Source organism: Elgaria multicarinata, chromosome 4, assembly GCF_023053635.1.
Source record: "Elgaria multicarinata webbii isolate HBS135686 ecotype San Diego chromosome 4, rElgMul1.1.pri, whole genome shotgun sequence".
Taxonomy (NCBI): domain Eukaryota; kingdom Metazoa; phylum Chordata; class Lepidosauria; order Squamata; family Anguidae; genus Elgaria; species Elgaria multicarinata.
In genome coordinates, this window is record NC_086174.1 from 111,249,412 (window position 1) to 111,267,148 (window position 17,737).

Genomic DNA, 17,737 nt, shown 5'->3' on the forward strand with positions numbered 1-17,737 from the left:
TAAGCTAAATATCCATTTCAGATTCCATCTCTAAACCATCAAGTCACTTTTGGCAAATCACAGCCTACTGAACTGAACTGCACAAACTGTTTCTGCTCTCAATTGTTCAGACCTCTGCCCACTTCCAGTAGCGTTCTAATATTACCATATGATGCAGAGCGAAGGCTGAAATTGCTTCCAGCTCCAGAAAAAATATGAGCTAGTGGAAACAACCGTGAACACCATAAGTGTATAACATTTGTTTCAGAGGTCATTAGCGAGTGTTTGGTAGATTACAACTTAGTATGCCCTAGCAACAACAGAAGAAGCGATTTTAAAAGTATCTAATCTGGACATCCTTACCACAGATTGATTACATTGGAGACGCTAACAATATGATAAATTTAGTCTGAAGGAATATCCCCCCCCAGTTTAGTAGTCTCATTACAAGTATGCCGTAAGATACAGCAGCGCAATACCTGTCTGAAGAGCAACAACATGACTCGTGGTGGTGAAGAAAATCACAGAAAACATTTTCCTGATTTATATGTCACTGTAAGTATGCTAACAATCCTGAAATTAGTGAGTTTACATGTCTTGCACTTATCAGAATGAAATGAGGTCTAACCTAATTCACCTACTTACCTGATCAACCTTGTTTGTAATGCAATATGCCCATTAGACATGGAGTTATAGGAAAGAAAAATAAAAAAAATACATTTTACATTTAAATCCAAGCAACTTTCAAGGGAGGCTGGGAAGATTTAAGACACACAGACCAGGTTTGAATGGCAAGCTATGGCATCAGATTGCATATCCAACACCCATTCAGGGGTTGTCATGTGTTGCAACCCCAGCAAGCATGAGTTATGTTTAATCCGCACATAACTCATGCTTGCTGGGTTCACATGACACGAGAACCACCAAATGGCAGCTGTATGCACCCTGCAGGCTCATCATGGGTTAAATATCCCATGGTGGGCTGTCATGTTGTGAATCCCTGTAGCAAGGGATTGCTGTTGAGCATTGAAACACACACGCAGAGGTCAACCTTGAGCCCTACACCCATTTTATTGGGGGGATTAAAGAAAGGAGGCAATATCTAAAGCAAATTTGCTAAATTACTATGTTTTATTAGTTTAAAAAGTATTTTTTAAATTAATACCACACAGTTAGACAACTTCTACTATAATACTATACTAATTAAGCTGAGAAAAGACCTGTTTAGTAATTAGAAGCTAAATAAACCTGGAAGCACCATGTTGCTAATTACTACAGTTGCTCAATTCTGAGGTTGAATTTACTAAGATGCAATTATCCAGGGACAGAGAAATGTCCACAGCATCTGTAGAACAAAACCATAATGGATCTTGTTATTTTGAGTTTTCTAAGAGAAAAGGGCAGAGAATATAAGAAACTTATAGTAAGTATTTGCAGAAGTAATTAGTGGAACAATATGAAGTAGTTCAGCCAGATACTACTCTGCTAGAGGATATTTAATCTCTTCACAGTTCAGCTTGCTCTGGCTGCCAACACAATACAAGATATTTAAAGCTGCTCATAAGAGGTGTTCATTGATCCAAGACAGTGAAAGAGTAAAATTTAAGGTGTACTCAAAATGTAAATATATTGTGCTTAAAACTGAAGCAGCCAATGCTCAGGTTGTGTCAAATGAACCTGTCTGGCAGTGTCTCTTCAGACAGCTTGAATAATATTCTCTGAACCTTTTTTCACAAGGGTCATTCCCTATATCCAAAACATCTGCAGAAAATAAGTTCTACAATGTTTTAAACTTGAAATAAGTTACAGCTACCAAAACTTTTGTGTCACTAGCTTAGGAAGCAAAGAGCAGTCAGTGCTCCTGCATATTATTCAACAGCGGCAGCCAATTAATAGTTAACTCAGGCACAATGTGCACGCTGAACACTGCATAATTATAAACATTTACAGGTTAACATACAGCTAAACCATTAAATTGGGAGCTACAAATACAACGACTGGTTTCACTAGACACTTTTACTGGATGGTGCCAATTTTAATTTGAAACCATATTATCAATCAAAGCTGAATGTACAACCAATTTGAGTGCCAGTCCCAGTAACATCAGCAGTTGTCACTTGGGCTAAGCAGAAGGAAACACATATGGCCAACAGAACTAGTACAACTCGTGCTAGCACACTGAGAGCCAGTGTGGTGTAGTGACTAAAGGACTGGGACTCAGGAGATCCGGGTTCTAGTCCTCACCCAGCCATGGAAACCCACTGGGTGACTTTGGGCCAGTCACAGACTCTCAGCCCAATCTACCTCACAGGGTTGTTGTTGTGAGGATAAAATGGAGAGGAGGGGAAGGATTACGTACGCCGAGTTGGGTTCCTTAGAGGAAAAAAGGCGGGATATAAATGCAATAATAAATATAAATAAATAAAACTATTATTAATACTATTTCTCTCTGTGTGTGTGTGTGTGTGTGTCTCTCTCTCTCCCTCTCTCTCTCTCCCTCACACACACACACACACACTAAGCTGCTAATTCATATTAGGGCTGGACTATTTTGAGTGAAAACAGTCAAGCACTGAAGTCTACAAATCAAAACAGTTTCGGTCTCCACCCCAGCACACAACTAAGAGTAATGTCCAGTGCTATCAACCAAAATAAAATAAACCTCTTAGCCTGCAAGGATTACAGGATAGGTCAGATTCCCCCCCCCCCCCCCGCAAGCAAAAAGACAGGTCCAACCCTGGATATCCCCTCCCAGCCCTTGCCTCTTTTATGTCAGAGGTCTGACAAGGGTAGAAACAACAAAAAGGGGGAGGATTAGGAGGCAGGCCATTGGTAGATTAGGGGAGGATTTGGATGTGCAAGATCAAAAGCCATCCTGGTCTGTAGGCAAGCCCCTAAATTGGGTGGAGCTGGTGTACATATTTTGTCTCCCATTAGTTCGAAAGGGAAGAAAGTAGTAAAAATGCTACCACAAAAGCCAATGAGGGGAAGAAGGAGAAGAAAAAGCTCTGCTCCTTATCCATCAGGCCTTTGGAACTTCCCACCTCCACCAGTAGGATTGCTCTGTTAAGGTGGGAAAGGGAAGGGAAGGATTATGGCATCACCAAGAATGCAGAATTGAGTGTGAAGAGAGGCAGAAGAGTTAACTTTGGCTTGGGGTGCTTCCAAGAAGGACTCCTAGTGTTATCAATCAGAAGACACTGTGCAACTGTTAAAGGATTTTCTGAGTTAAGAAAAAAGACAGAAGAAGCAGTAAGAAAGAGAAGATCGTGAGTAGAAGACAATATCATCTGGATCCCCTATAATTTTCCATCAATTAGGCAGGGTGTGATGTTTTCCTTTCTGTTATGCCTATTTATGTAGTGTAAATATTTGAAATGTTTTAGAAATGTCTATTGTTTTAAAGAATGTTAAATGATTATAAATGTACTCATGGTGTTTATGATGCAGGGACTGGGATAAGAGTGAGTTGCTGATTGGGTGGTAGTTGGAATGCCTGGATTGGTAGATAGCAGGGAATGGGAGGAGTTAGTTGAGTGTGTGTGAATATATTGAAGTGCTGTGAGAGGGAGAGGTGGTGTTTGGGTTTAGGTCTGTCAGGGTAGCTTGAGGAAGGAACATCGTGGTTTATTATTTTGGTGGTTTAGATTGAGGGAGGAGTGCTAGAGTAGACTACAGAGGGGAAGGCAGGCCGGGTAACAAAGTCATATTTGGAACTGTTTTAAAAGCATTGAACTGAAACCATTATGCTTTGTGCCTATTGTAACCATTACGCTTACGCTTTTTACTGAGGAAACCAATACACTTTTACAACTGAAACTCACTCCTTGTTAATCAGGTTTAGTTGATGGCAGCGGAAGGGAAGGCAAAGGTTTAGGGTGCTGAGCTGAGCTGCTCTCGGGCCTGAAGAGAGGGCATATCACAGGGAGAGTACACAGCATCTACACCCCTTTTTGATATACTCTCTGGAGCTGGGACCATGGATTCAAGTAAAAGACTAAAGGAGCAGAAGGGGGGCATACCACACAGGGCAATGGTGCCATAAAAGCCCCATCTGGAAGCACCCCTGGTCTGAAGCTAATGAAGGACCAGAAACAATAGGGTACTTCAACTTCTGTTATTCACTTTCCCTACTTGCTTGAAGAAGATGCAGTATTCATTTTTAGAAACATTTTCTACCACCTTTTGCCAGTAATAATGGTTCCCAGATAACCTACAGCTCTAAAATCTCAATAAATATAAAAGCAGAGAGTTTTAAAAGTCAGAGGAAAACAGTTAGAACAAAAGCCATAGCTAGTAAGGTTAATGGACACTAAACATACAGCAGTATAAAAATATCTTAACTGTCCACCTAAAAAATAGGTAACAGGCCAGTCTAACCTCCCCTGGAAGGCATACCACAAGTGACGTGTTGCACTGAGAATGGTCTGCCCCATGTCCCCAATACGCACACCTCTCCTGATGGCAGAATGCTGAGCAGGGAATCTGAGGAGGATTGCCACTGAGTCTCACGTAAGAGGAGATTGTTCTTCAAATACCGTGATCCCAATACATTTAGCGCTTATAGGTAATAACTAGCATCTTGAATTGGACCAAGAAACAAACTGGAAGCCAGTATAATTTAAATGTCCAGTGTAATATGATCAGAAAAGCAGCGAGCAGAAATTATTCTAGCTGCAAGATTCTGCACCAGCAGTAGTTTCCAAACACTTTAAGGGCAACCCTACATAAGAGTGCATTGCAGTAATCTAATCCAGATGTTACTTACTAAGGCATGTGTAACTATGGCAAAATCCACTTTTTCATGGAAGAGGTGTGACTGGCATACCAGCCAAACTTGGGCAAAACCTAGCTATCCAGGAGCATTTCCAAACTGCAATTCTGATGTAAATGTAACACCATTCAGAACAGATTTTACTTCCAATACTGGACTAGCATTTCTACTGACTGGTAGTGTACCTCCGTCTTGACTTAATTAACTCTTATTCTAGTACCAAAAGCTCTAATACTCTAGTATTTTGGTATTCTAGTACCAAAAGCAACAGAATATCATACTCCCACTTTTTACCAGGATTTCAACTTTATTTACATCTCAGTTCAATATACAAATCAATTTCTCTAAGTTATGAACTTTTTAAAAAAAGTATTCACTTTAGTTCTATGTTAGCAATAGCGAACAATAGTGACAGGACACAGTTTACCCAATTCAAAGACAAAATTTAGATGCCTATTTCCGCATTTGATTTCACTTTAAACATTTTGCCTCCAATAAAAGCTCCATAACACCTCTCATGTACCAGTATAAAAACCTCTATTCAGAATATTTAAGACATTCTGATTTCACTAAAAGTAGTTTGCAATTAACTCAAGGCTTCCATAATTACTGAACAAAACCTTATTCTGCTCTCATTAAGGATAAACTAAGCTTATATATAAACTAATTGGATCCATTCCCTCTTTATGGCCTTCATGGCAATAAAGTTTTAAAATGATTGCTTAAACATCTGAAAACTCCCTTAAGGCAAGAAAGTAATGTTAGCAATTTCCTATAAATCTGCAATGGGCCTGAAGTTATTTTTGTGTGTGTGACAGCTCATATGCCCTTTTCATACACTTCACTAAGCGTGCATTAAAAAGCTATTACTCCTGCTGAAGGTTTCCTGTTTGAAAAAACCTTCAACATACTTCTCAGCCCCTTTTGCTAACAAAATCTATAGCATTAGTGCAGACTTGTGAGTTAACGTTACTATAATTGTTACTATATTCCTGCAATCCAACACCTCCCTGCTCAGAGAAGACACAGAAGAGACACCGCCCAGGTAGACTGTAAGTGAGCTTCACTATCGTGCTTCCTTCCTGCTAGCTGTGGATGCTTCAGCGAGACTTTCTGGGGCCTGAAAATGCTGCCTCTTGACAGGATCAGACCCCTGGCTCTGCACTCTCTGCAAAAGACCTGTTGCCACCTTACAAGAGATTGTATCAGCTCCTGCAGCTGGTGCATAAAATGGTGAGCAGCCTACGGGGTGGCACCAAAGGGAGCCGCTTCAGGAGTGAAAAAGAGCAAGGGGCATCCAGTATGTTGGACAGAGGGAGGGAAGAGAAGGGATTGTGTCTACATCTGCCTACTTGCTGTATATATTGTTATTCAATCTACAATTATTGTCTGCTGGTGGAGTAGATCTCTTTTAAAAAGTTCACAGATAGGTGGAGGGATAGAGAGAGCAGCCATTGAAACATTAGAGGGCAGCGGGAGGCAGCTGAATCATTATGGGGGTGAGGAGTTCAAGTTGCTCCCAAGCAGTCTCCCATATCAGAGAACAGCCCTGTTGACAGTCCTCCTTGGTTGAAGGCACTACTGCTGAATGCCAGGTCAGTGAAAGGGAAAACAAAAGCCATCAGGGACTTCATCCTAGATGAGCGATTAAACCTGGCCTCTATCATGGAGACCTAATTGGATGAAACTGGGGAAGTAAATCTCTCCCAGCTTTTCCCACTTGGATCCTCCATGTTGCAGCAGGCAAGACCAGGAGGGTGGGGAGGCAGAGTCACAGCGGTCTATCATGATTTTGTCCCCCTGTCCAGGTGCCCATCCCAGAGTCTTCCAGTTTAACGAATGTGTATCTGAAGGTGGGTGTTCGGGACAGAATAGGGATTCTGTGGATGTACTGCCCACCCAGCTGCCCAATCATCTCCCTTCCTGAGCTAGTCGAGGTCGTCTCAGGGTTAGTGCTGACAGCCAAGGCCATTTTTTAAAAAAGAAGCTTCAAGAGAAGAAACTTTAAAACAGTCACTCAAAGGGGCAGAAAGTGCTTAACCCTTTCCCCACATGCTGTTTCTCTGCCCCATAAAATCCCTCCAAAGGGGGCTGCACATCCAACACACTCCTCACTTTGGCTCAGGCAGGTGAAATTTTTTTTTAAATAGGAAAAGCATACTTGGAATTGAAAGTCATGAGGAAAAAACAAGGATCTTTCCCTCTTTTGAAAGAAAAAGTGTTATCTGTCTCATGGCTATGGGAACTAATTAGAAGTAAATTCAGCATGGTTTGAATAGTTGTTTATACATAGCCTGCTGCTTATATATTCAGTGATGCAGAGACACAAACTATTTTCTGTCTGAAAATATTGTTTCATCGTGACAGTTAACTAAGTCCCAAAGAATTCCTTTACCTCCAGCAGACTGTCCTCATCTGAGAGTTTCACCCTAGGTCCACTTGCTTAGGAATAAGCTCCACTAAACCCTATGGGACTTATTAAATCATAAGAAAACATTCATTGGATTGATTCAACAAATATATGGGGGTAAGAAAAGGCAACCATATCTTCTCACCCAGAATAGTATATTTTATCATATTTCTTAAATAAACCACCATTACATATTTGTTTTACTTTTTTCAGACAGCTGTTCTCACCTAAATATGGAAGGGAGAAATGGATGGAAAAGAACTAGATTCACTCACTCTGTTGGAGAATTCATAAAAATATGCTTTTAAAAAACAATTACTAACTTATCTCCAACTAATTGCCTCATTTTTTATGTAGAAAGACAGGCCTGAAAACTTTTAATAATGTGGTCAGAGGGAGATTTTAGATCCTGACTGAAATCAGCTGCAGAATTTTATGCAAAAAGCCCTACTTCAGGTTCATTAAAGCTGCATTACTACACACACTTACTTTTAAAGGTAAATTTGTATACTTTTAATGACTAGAGGCTTAACATTAGTCTATTCATGTCCTTTCCCATGTTTCTTTCACTCTGTCTTTTAACACCATCCAAATCTGGCTGTTTTATAATTATTTCTTTTATAAATCATCTAGAAGGGGGGAAATAGAAGCATTCAATTTTCTTTCTTTCTTTCTTTGTTGTTTCTCTCCAGGCAAGCACAAAAACAGGCAGTTGATCAATATAAGATGTGCCAAGCAGGCTTGAGAAGTTATTTGTTTAGCAGTGCCCAACATGGAAATTAATGATTTTAGAGAACACCCTGGATAGCAAAAGTCACTATCCGGGCCCGATTCAAAGTGCTGGTATTAACATTTAAAGCCCTAAACGGCTTGGGGCCAGGTTGTCTGAAGGAACGCCTCCTCCCATATGAACCTGCCCGGACCCTAAGGTCATCCTCAGGGGTCCGTCTCCGCGAGCCCCTGCCAAAGTGAGGCAGGTGGCTACCCGGAGGAGGGCCTTCTCTGCTGTGGCACCCCGGTTGTGGAATGAGCTCCCTAAGGAGGTTCGCTTGGCACCTACATTATATGCTTTTAGACGCCAGGTCTACATTATATGCTTTTAGACACCTTTTTACTCTCCCAGCATTTTAACAGTCTATAAATAAATTTTAACTTGGTGTTTTAAATTTGTAATTTTGTATTGCTGCTGTTTTTATCTGGTTGAGTTTTTATATTGTATTTTATATTATGGTTTTATACTGTTGTTTTATACTTTGAATGTTTTTAATTTTTGTGAACCGTCCAGAGAGCTCCGGCTATTGGACGGTATAGAAATGTAATAAATAAATAAATAAATATCAGGACCAACAGGATTTCACAAATATTAAGGAGCATTTTAACGTTAGATAAATGCCAGGTCTGTTGGTCTGTATGAATGAAGTAACATTACAATAAATTAGCAACAAAGCCTACAAATCTCACAATTAGCACACTTTTTGAGATATATTTTAATGGATGCAATGTTTGAACTGTAATATCGTTGCAGAGTATCAAAATCATACATAATACACATGCCGATCTTTCTCGTTGGACTAACTTCGATGGCATCATGTAGAACTAATAGCTCCTTCTCACCTATAGAATTTGGAAATATGCTTTCAAGAAAAAATATTTTTAGATCTCAGTGGGAGAACAAAGGATTGAACTTAGATAATTGTCTTAGTGGTGGGTTGAAAACCATATAATCACCCCAGCTGATAAGGCCACTTGATTGTCTGTGCAGTCACTCAGTCCTCTTCTTTCCTCACTGCAGGTCATTATTAAAGATACTGTGGCAATTTCCTTGAACTTAGTGGGAAGCTGTGGCATTCATGCTGGACTCAAGGAACATACCCTGTTGCCAAAACATACAGGCTTAAACTCTAGAAGAGTCCTAATTATGTTCTGTGCCGCTACAGACTTCCGTGTGTGTGCCTGCACAGAAACCACAAAGAACTACTAAAGGTGTTTGTTTTACTTTGACATACAAGATTTCCTTGGTTGTGGCCAAATCATCAGGTGCCAAAGTTCTCTACAGATCAGAGCACAGAACGGATTTGGAGGACTTGTCAGGATCAGCACTACTTTCAATTTTGTAGAATGCAGTGAATGGATCTACAGAAACCTCTGGTCTACGAGGAAGGCTGTGTCTCACCTCAAACTTATTCTTAGAGCAAAGATGGCTAAGGCTTTACCATTGTGGGCCGTAACAGAAGGCTGCAAGGAATGTGCTTATTTTTAGCTTCATACAGTAAGTATAATTTTCATGAATTTTATAAAAGTTGATATATAGAATAAAGACTGGTTTTCTTTTCTCTCTGCTCTGCAGTAGAAGCATCAAATGTGAAATTCCTAGGATTATACTGGTTGCTCTGAAACATTTTATGGATTGTAGCCCATGTGGCATATTTTATGCACTATGCTTCAATATATGTGGAATTTCCTTTGTCTCATCTCCACTGTTACATAATAAGTAAAGAGAATGCATAAAATACAAACTAAGCACTACATAAGGAACACAAGAGCTTTTTTTAAAAAAAATCCCAGTTTTACTACATATAAAATAGACTGCTGTTCTCTTAAAAAATGCAGTTATGGTAATTACTGATAATTATTTCTTTCTACTAGAATGCATATTAATTGCAGCTCATATTCTAAAGCTTGTAACTTGTTTTGACCCTTAATCCCAGAAGCTAATATATGATGCCATGATTAATGGTCACATAAATGAATTCTATTTGCCTTTAAGCTGTTATTTAATCTTTTAGTATTCATTATTACTGCATGAACAAGAACTGCCACTCAAAACCAGATCCAGAACATACTAATATTAACATTATAATGAATGTTTATCTGGAGTTCAAATTACACAGGGGAAAAAGTGGGATATTCTCCCTAAGAAAAAGAAGCCCAATATATTCATTGTAAAGACAGATGCTTACCTGTAACTGTAGTTCTTCGAAGGGTCATCTGTGCGTTCACTCATACAGGTTCTGCGCCTGCACAGAGGTCTGTTTGGAAAACTCTTGAGCCAAGAAGCATTTTGGCACGCCCACCATTTTGGCTTAGGGTGTGTGCGCTGCATTCTAGTGGTGGGTGGGGCCAAAGGCAAATTGGGCAGGAGCCAAAATTGCCAGTATATTATAGCTTAAAGTTCTTATTGCCAGCAACTAAGCCTTAGAGAGGAATTTTAACCTTTTAGAATGGAGAAAAAAGTTACAAAAGCTGGAAAGCCACCAAATGACCTGTGGCCAGGGGAAAAGGTATGTATATAGGACCGTGGAATGTAAATATAGTCCCGGGAGGGCTATATTTAGCCCGTGGGCCTAAGGTTGCCTGCCCCTGTTCAAGGAGCGTAGTCCCCATCTTTCCCACTCAGTTTCAAGAGAGCACCACACAGGCCATATAGAGACTTAAAAAGGAATCAGCAGGGCGGGAACCCTATAGTGAGGATGGAGGTTGGATTGTGTGAATGCACAGATGAACACTCAAAGAACTACAGTTACAGGTAAACAACTTGTCTTTCTTCCTTATGGTCTACATGTACAGGTATTAGCAAACTAACTTTCAGAGGTACAGCAGGTGGTCAGGACACAATGGAGGAGAACATTGCTTGTCCAAATGCAGCATCAGAACTGGCACACACATCCAGCTTGCACTATTGAAGGAAAGTGAAAGGCTGAGATAAGTAACAGCCTTTCAGAGGTCCAGAAATGACATACCTTGCAGAAAGGTAGTAAAGGAGGAGATCCATACATAGTGGAACAGACCAATGTGTAACCTCATAGTGCAGTTTAACCACCATGACTACCCAGTGGAAAAACATTATGGCGATACCAGCAGGCCCTTGTTTGATCCATCACAGGATGGAAATAGCCTTTAAGTCTTGCAATAGGGTGTGGTCCAGTAGAGGTAGAAAGTGATGGCCCTATGAACATCCAGCAAGTGCAGGGAGAACGTGAGGGGAGAAAATGGGTACAGAAAGAATACTGGAGTATGATGTATTAGCTTGTGTGGAAGGAAGATGCTACCTTTGATAGGAAGGAGGGTGATGTCAGGCTGGAGGAATATCGAGCTTTCTGCCACCACTAAAAGCGTGAAGATGACATACGCTTGATGTGGCATGGCAAATGTTTAAAAATCCACATTCTCATATCTCCTCCAACACAAAATGAGCACAAAACTTTGGCATAGAGTTGGGGGAGATAATGCGAAAGCAAGGATATGTTATTTGCGTGCTTTTGGCAGTAGCACAAAACTTGGGATCTGTGGCACAAAACTGGCACAAAACCTTGGCATCTGTTTGTAGGAGATACTGTTTTGGGGCCTTCGTAGTTACAGAGCTGCTTCAGTGTGATTTCAGCAGTTATGAGAGAAGTAGAAGGGTTGAGCTAAAAACCTTATACAGGGTCTGTAAAAAGGCTGCAAAACCTGAAAAACTCAAGCAGGGCCTCTATAGGAAGAGTTGGGGAAGAGGGACTAAATTTCAATACTGATCTCAAATAATTTACCTTGTCTTTGACAACAGGCCCCCAGTAGAATCAATCTTAATGATATGTCTTGGATGTGAAAAACTCAAGTAACGAAATAGCTACCATGAGGACTCTACTGAGTTCCCTTTCAGTAGTAAGATGTGTCTTATTTCACAGCTTAGGAAGAGAAACAAAGCATCTCTTTATCTATCAATAACATCAGCATAGCAAAACAAAGCGATGCTTCACATTAAAGCACATCTTTCATTAAGGAAAAGTCTCTTTGGCCTCACTGTATTCCTGTAACTTGAACTAAGTAAATTGCTTTGATTAAATGGGTACCCAAGCACAGGCCACAAAATAGGGCAGCTTTCAGCCCTCCGCTATTTGTTAGTATATTTCTTTGTACAAGGTCAAAGCAATAACTAACTGCCTCTGCGTATTCACTGTCCTCTAGCGAACTAAAACTATGACTGGCAACAATTGGCTCTGTAGGACATGATTTAAAACAGATTTGGAACTCTTCTATGTTGTTATGTTATGCAAGCCAAGATCCCTCTTATTAAAAGGCACAGTAAATCACTCTCCCTTTTCAGATAACCTGTGTCAGCTATTATTAGCACAAAAGGCAGCTGGAAGAAGAGAGCCAAGGCAACCTGAGAAAGAAATTAAGAGTAGAAGTTTCTTTTCCTTGTGGATACATCTGACAGAAACAGTCATGAGCCTTTTTGTGTCACTATTACTTCCAGATGAGATTTCCATTGGATTCATGCCGTGAAGTAGAACAGGTATATTTAAGTTTTCACAGTTACTCAAACAATGTATATTTCATGCGTTTGAAACATACTTTTTTAATTACATGTAGCAATATACGCTTTAAAATATCTGCTAGTAAGAGAAAAACTGCTCTTACTTTTTCAACTCCTAAGCATTTCAAAGGTTTTTCTGGTTCTCGGTCTTTCTTTTTCTCTTCCTTCTTCTTTTCCTTTTCCTTCTGTGGGAAAAATGTTCAGTTAGCAGATATTACGTATAAAGAACATTTAAAATATCAACAGCCATATCTTCACTGAATTAGCATTTAAGAAGTCCTCCCATTGAGAATTATGAAGTTGCACTAAGTTTTCATGTTTTTGCTTCAGATGTATATATTACCATTATCATTGGCAAGTATAATGCACACTGCAACACTGGTGACTAGTGGAACCAGTCCTTTTCAAAAATAATACTAGGGATGTGCTAATTGCTTAGAAAAACACTATATACACAGGTGAGGTGGTTGATACATTTTTGGGAAAACTAAGACATAGCTATGAAAGAATCAGAATCCTGTTTTTTTTTACAGAGATGTGGAAGAGTACCAAAGTGTCCTTATTTTATTAGCATCGCAAAGAGGTGGAAAATTGAAATAACTGCACATACCCCATGGTGGATTATGAAATATCAGCTGAATGGCTCTTTTCAGCTGAAGTTAGAAAGAGTGGGATAACAGTGTTTGTGGTTTAGCTTAAAATGCCTGAAGTCTCCCCTGTGATAAATTATGGTGCTGGCCTAGATAATGTATTGCACATTATCATTTAAATCAAATGTAGAAAGCACCAGCATGCAAAGACAACATGCACACTAGGAAGACAGGATACCTCTATTTTGCTTTTCTCAACAGCAGCTTGCAGAGAAGGAGAGGATGCTAGAGGCTGAGCAGCATCAGAGGAAGACATCTGTACAAAGCAGATGAAAGATAAGAAAAGACACCAAGGCAGATTTAACTAACAGACTACAGAACATCAGCGTATTGTATTGCTTCCTATTTATCTCAGAAGATTCAGGTGAAATGTAGAAAAGACAGGACAGAAAGAGGCAAAACCAGCAGGTTTTTTTTAAAAAAAATACCATGAATGCCAACGATTACATGCTTATGCCAGCTTTTATAATGAAAACATAAAACATGTATTGCATACCTAGGAAGATGAATGAGCTTCAGGTAGGTCTTCTGTAGTTCAATTGGTGAACTTAACTGCAGATTGCAAAAACTAACTATTGTACAGAATAGGCCACACAGTCATTTAGCCCTTCATCTTTTTTGAAATTTACTAGAGCTATTTTTAAAAGTTGAAAAATGATCAGGTAATAGTGAATGCTTTATGGATGAACTCATGAGAATATAAAATAAGAAATGAACTTGGATAAGATCACATCACAAGCATGAGGGAAAATAATTAAGTTTCATTCATTGTTCCATTTTATTCAGCATGACTGTTGAAATATTAATGTCCTGAAGCTGAAAAGGAACACTGCCCCATGGGAACAGGGAAGGAGGTGAAGGCGCCTTTGTTCTTGCTCATCCTAACAGAATTGTTTATTTTAAGAATAAAGCAAAATAACTCAGAAATCTAATTAAATGTATAACTTTCAAATGAGGCCTTCCATTTGGAAACAGCCAAAGAAAAAACATGTTAGTTAATAAGGCAGAGCCTTCTAACCATAAACTGCCAGGCATATTATAATGCAGTTTATAGTCTGGTGAACATCTCTATATACAACTGCAATCAACAGGGTACTTTTGGCTTTACCCACGGTATTATTTAGTCCATATATGAACAGATGCAACTATCACCTCAAAATGAGTTTTACTTAGAAGTATTTTCAGACATTTTCAAACACTTCTAATGTGTAATCATAGTAAGAAAGCTTGAGAAAGCCCGTTGTTATTTGTGAGTAGCAAAAAGCCTTTGAGTTCCAATGAGTAGGAATTTAGGGGACAGAAACTCCATGGATAGCATCCAATAGGGGCCATGCACACGTGGCCAGCGCCACTAGCCCCAGCCTGATAGCAGCCCCTACCGTGCATGGCTGCGATATAGTGCCTCCTGGAACAAGACAAAGGAGCGAAAATGCTGGTTTCTCGAAGGACAAGTGCGAAAGCAAGGAAAACCCCGTAGAGGAGTAAAAATTAGCCAAAGGCAAGGGCAGAACCAAGTAATCTTCTGCAATAATATTATTAGTAAAAGTTTTATTAAAGTGCCAGGTGCCTACGTGTTTCAAACACAGTTGCGTTCTTCCTCAGGGCCCTGAGGAAGAACGCAACCATGTTTGAAACGCGTAGGCACCTGGCACTTTAATAAAACTTTTACTAATAAGATTATTGCAGAAGATTACTTGGTTCCACCCTTGCCTTTGGTTTCTCAAAGGGGCAGGTCACAGTCCTTCCAGAAACTAGTACTTTTGCTCCCATTGGGCTTTTCCCTGGAAGTGCTCTATCACAGCAATGCACAGACTTGTGCTGGTGGGGCTGGCTGCTGCACACACAGCATCTGTTCGATACTACCCCATGTACCCAAGCTTTACAATAAGGATCAGAAACTAGGTAAGACAGCTTCAGAGCCACCTCTTCCAGCTACTCATGTTCTCATCATATTGCATTTGCTCAATCCCCACTACAGCTCCCACCTCTTCTTGTTCTGTGCCTCCTGCTCCACTCACACTGGAATTGTAGCAGCACCAGAAGGGTACAGTACAGGGGACAGAAACTAAAGCGTGAAATCTTGTGGTCTTTACAGTTTTCCCTTATTGGTAAACGACAGTGCTTCATACTTTGTTCCCCATCCCCAACTTGGCAAGTCTGTTCTAAGGAACTGACCCTGTAGTAGCTCCAAAGCCTAACACCAACAGCGGACAATGCATTTACAGATTCACTGGACTGGTCAGAGACTGGTCACTGTATCAGAAAAATTAAAGCACTCAGCAATGATGCCAGCCCCTGCTTCTGGTTCTGAAACTGTAATTTGAGCATATGAAGGAAGCAAAACTGCATTGATTCAGAGCATTAGTCATATAGCCATGGCTCTACTTTGACTGGCAGTGGTTCTCCATATTGGAAGGTTAAAGCTTTCTCCAGGGTTGCTATGATAGATTGTTTAAGCTGGGGATTGCAATAACTGAACCTGGAAACGTCTGCATGCAAAGCAACAGGCCTTCCAATCTGTATCACGATCATCAGCTTCTGACATTACTAAGAAGTACCATTAAGCGAGATGCAGTTACAAGTTTTGCTGGCAGCTCTTTTCTTTGTAACATATCGAAATATAATGCTTCAGTAAACTACCTCATTCACAACACGTTGCACCAGCAGGAGGACCCACCACCTCTTCCACTACCACGGCTTCTTTTTTTGTGCCACTGTGTTAGTGGGAGCAGACTGGGTAATTTTGCCCATCAATACATAACTGAAGGGCCCTTACCCAGGGAGGCACAGTAGGTGAGATGGCCACAGAGACTGCCTGTGCCATCATTTCTTTGTTGCGATGGCAGCAAATACAATTTAAGTAATTTATAGAGAGGTAATCAATACATTTGTTAGTCTCTTTGTTGTTTAATTGTACTTTAAAATAATTGCCTCTCCTGAGCCACCGCTTGACCATTTCATTCCTGTTCTGAAACTGTTACTCTATATTTTGTATTCTTTGATTATAATATTTATATATATACACACACACAATCCAGTAAAAGCTTGATGTAGAAATATGACATCATATTGTTGGTAGAGACATCTCCATAAAATCCCAAGCAATAGTGGATTCAGAGAGACAGGTCGCAGGGTTCCCACCCTATGGGAGAGTTACAGGACTTCTTTCAATCAGACAGGTGGAGAAAATGTTATTTTATTTACACTTCTAGTCAACCTTTTGCAAAAAAAGAAGCTTAGAGTGTGTTTAACATAATAAGAAAAAGGCAACACATAGTTAAGTTACGGAATTCATTGCCATGAGAATAGATCTAGCCCACTAGATTAAACACTTTTCAAAGGACTAGATAAACTCATGGAGGCAAGTTAGAGCAATGGCCATTAGTCATAACAGACAAGCTCTGTACCTCTAATTACGATGCTCAAATATGCATTTGCCATTGCTACCATGATAGTATGCTGGACTAGATGAACCTTTGGTTTGAGCTATAGCAATTTCTATTTCAGCCAATTATGTTTCAGCTAATTATTTTACATGCCCAGATTTCTTTCAGCAACAGATTTAATAAATCATGAACGAGTATGACGGTTACTCCGTAATCTTCAATGGGTTGTTTGCAACTAAGTTCCTATTTATTCTCCCTAACAGATCCTCTGTTTTACAATATCCCCAAACGTATCTGCCCAGACATTTCTTTCTTTATACTTCAGCAACAAAGCAAATTTCAGTTGAACTTTTGTTTCTCTTCACTTCTAATTCTCTGCTGGACTCTACTCCAGATCCTACTGTCCTCTGTTTTGACTGTCTCTGAACTAATATGACTACCAGTAGATTTCCATTTTGTATTAGCCATTAGCTTCGTCGAGTTCCAGAGCTGAAACCTAGCAATCCCTGTCTCTGACCGCATAGAGTTAGGAAAGGACAAGTCTGCAGAAAAAAAACTACAGTTTTAGCTTTAACTACAGAATACAAATTCTTATATGAATCTACAGCTCTAAGTTCTCACTCAATTATATCCTCAGTTAATAATCAATGTCCATAAAAGTCATTAACACCAATTCTATAATTAGTGATATTAAAGATAACCTTTCCATGCTTCTGCACAAAAATCTTTCTGTAAAAATATTGTCCTGTAGTATATATTAAGTATTTCTATATATGTATCCCTTATTAGAGGTACTTAACAGCATTTTATGTATGTATAATGTAAGTATTTCTCCACATGCACACATTAAAAAGACATTTAAAGGAGAATAATTGTTACTTGCTTACACTGGTGACATGAATTGCATTTTTGTCATAATATTTTTTCTTCTCATATTTATCCCTGATGAAGAATTCCACAGCTCTGATATCAAATAACTTAAGGAAAACATAGGAAATAGACCAAACTAAAAAAAGGTTTACAGTGCAGAACATCTGATTCCCAATTTACATTCCAGGTAAAAGCGCTAAAGCAAAAAGTGAACTGCTGTCAGTATTAACACACATTCAATTTTAATTAATATCTTAGCAGGGTCTCATTCAATGCTTAATTTCATATAGGCACCTCTTAATACTTCCATCCTTCTAGCATAAATTATTTTAACTCCATCTCAAAATGGCTGTCAGAAATGCTTGCACT

The 17,737-nt window shown here is 39.5% G+C and overlaps 1 protein-coding gene across 3 annotated transcripts in view; it reads right to left on the minus strand.

Annotated features, from left to right (window-relative positions):
* Positions 1 to 17,737, minus strand: part of SMAP1 (small ArfGAP 1) — a 74,576-nt gene that overhangs the window by 30,594 nt on the left and 26,245 nt on the right. Inside the window, exons 4-6 of one of the 3 annotated variants that reach the window (XM_063125000.1) lie at positions 17,386 to 17,461; positions 13,291 to 13,368; positions 12,567 to 12,641 (exon numbers count right to left, since the gene is read on the minus strand). In XM_063125000.1, the coding sequence (XP_062981070.1) occupies positions 12,567 to 12,641; positions 13,291 to 13,368; positions 17,386 to 17,461 (229 nt within the window). Of the gene's footprint in view, positions 1 to 12,566; positions 12,648 to 13,290; positions 13,369 to 17,385; positions 17,462 to 17,737 lie in introns of all 3 variants that reach the window. The other 2 variants (XM_063124999.1, XM_063125001.1) reach the window with 2 other exon arrangements.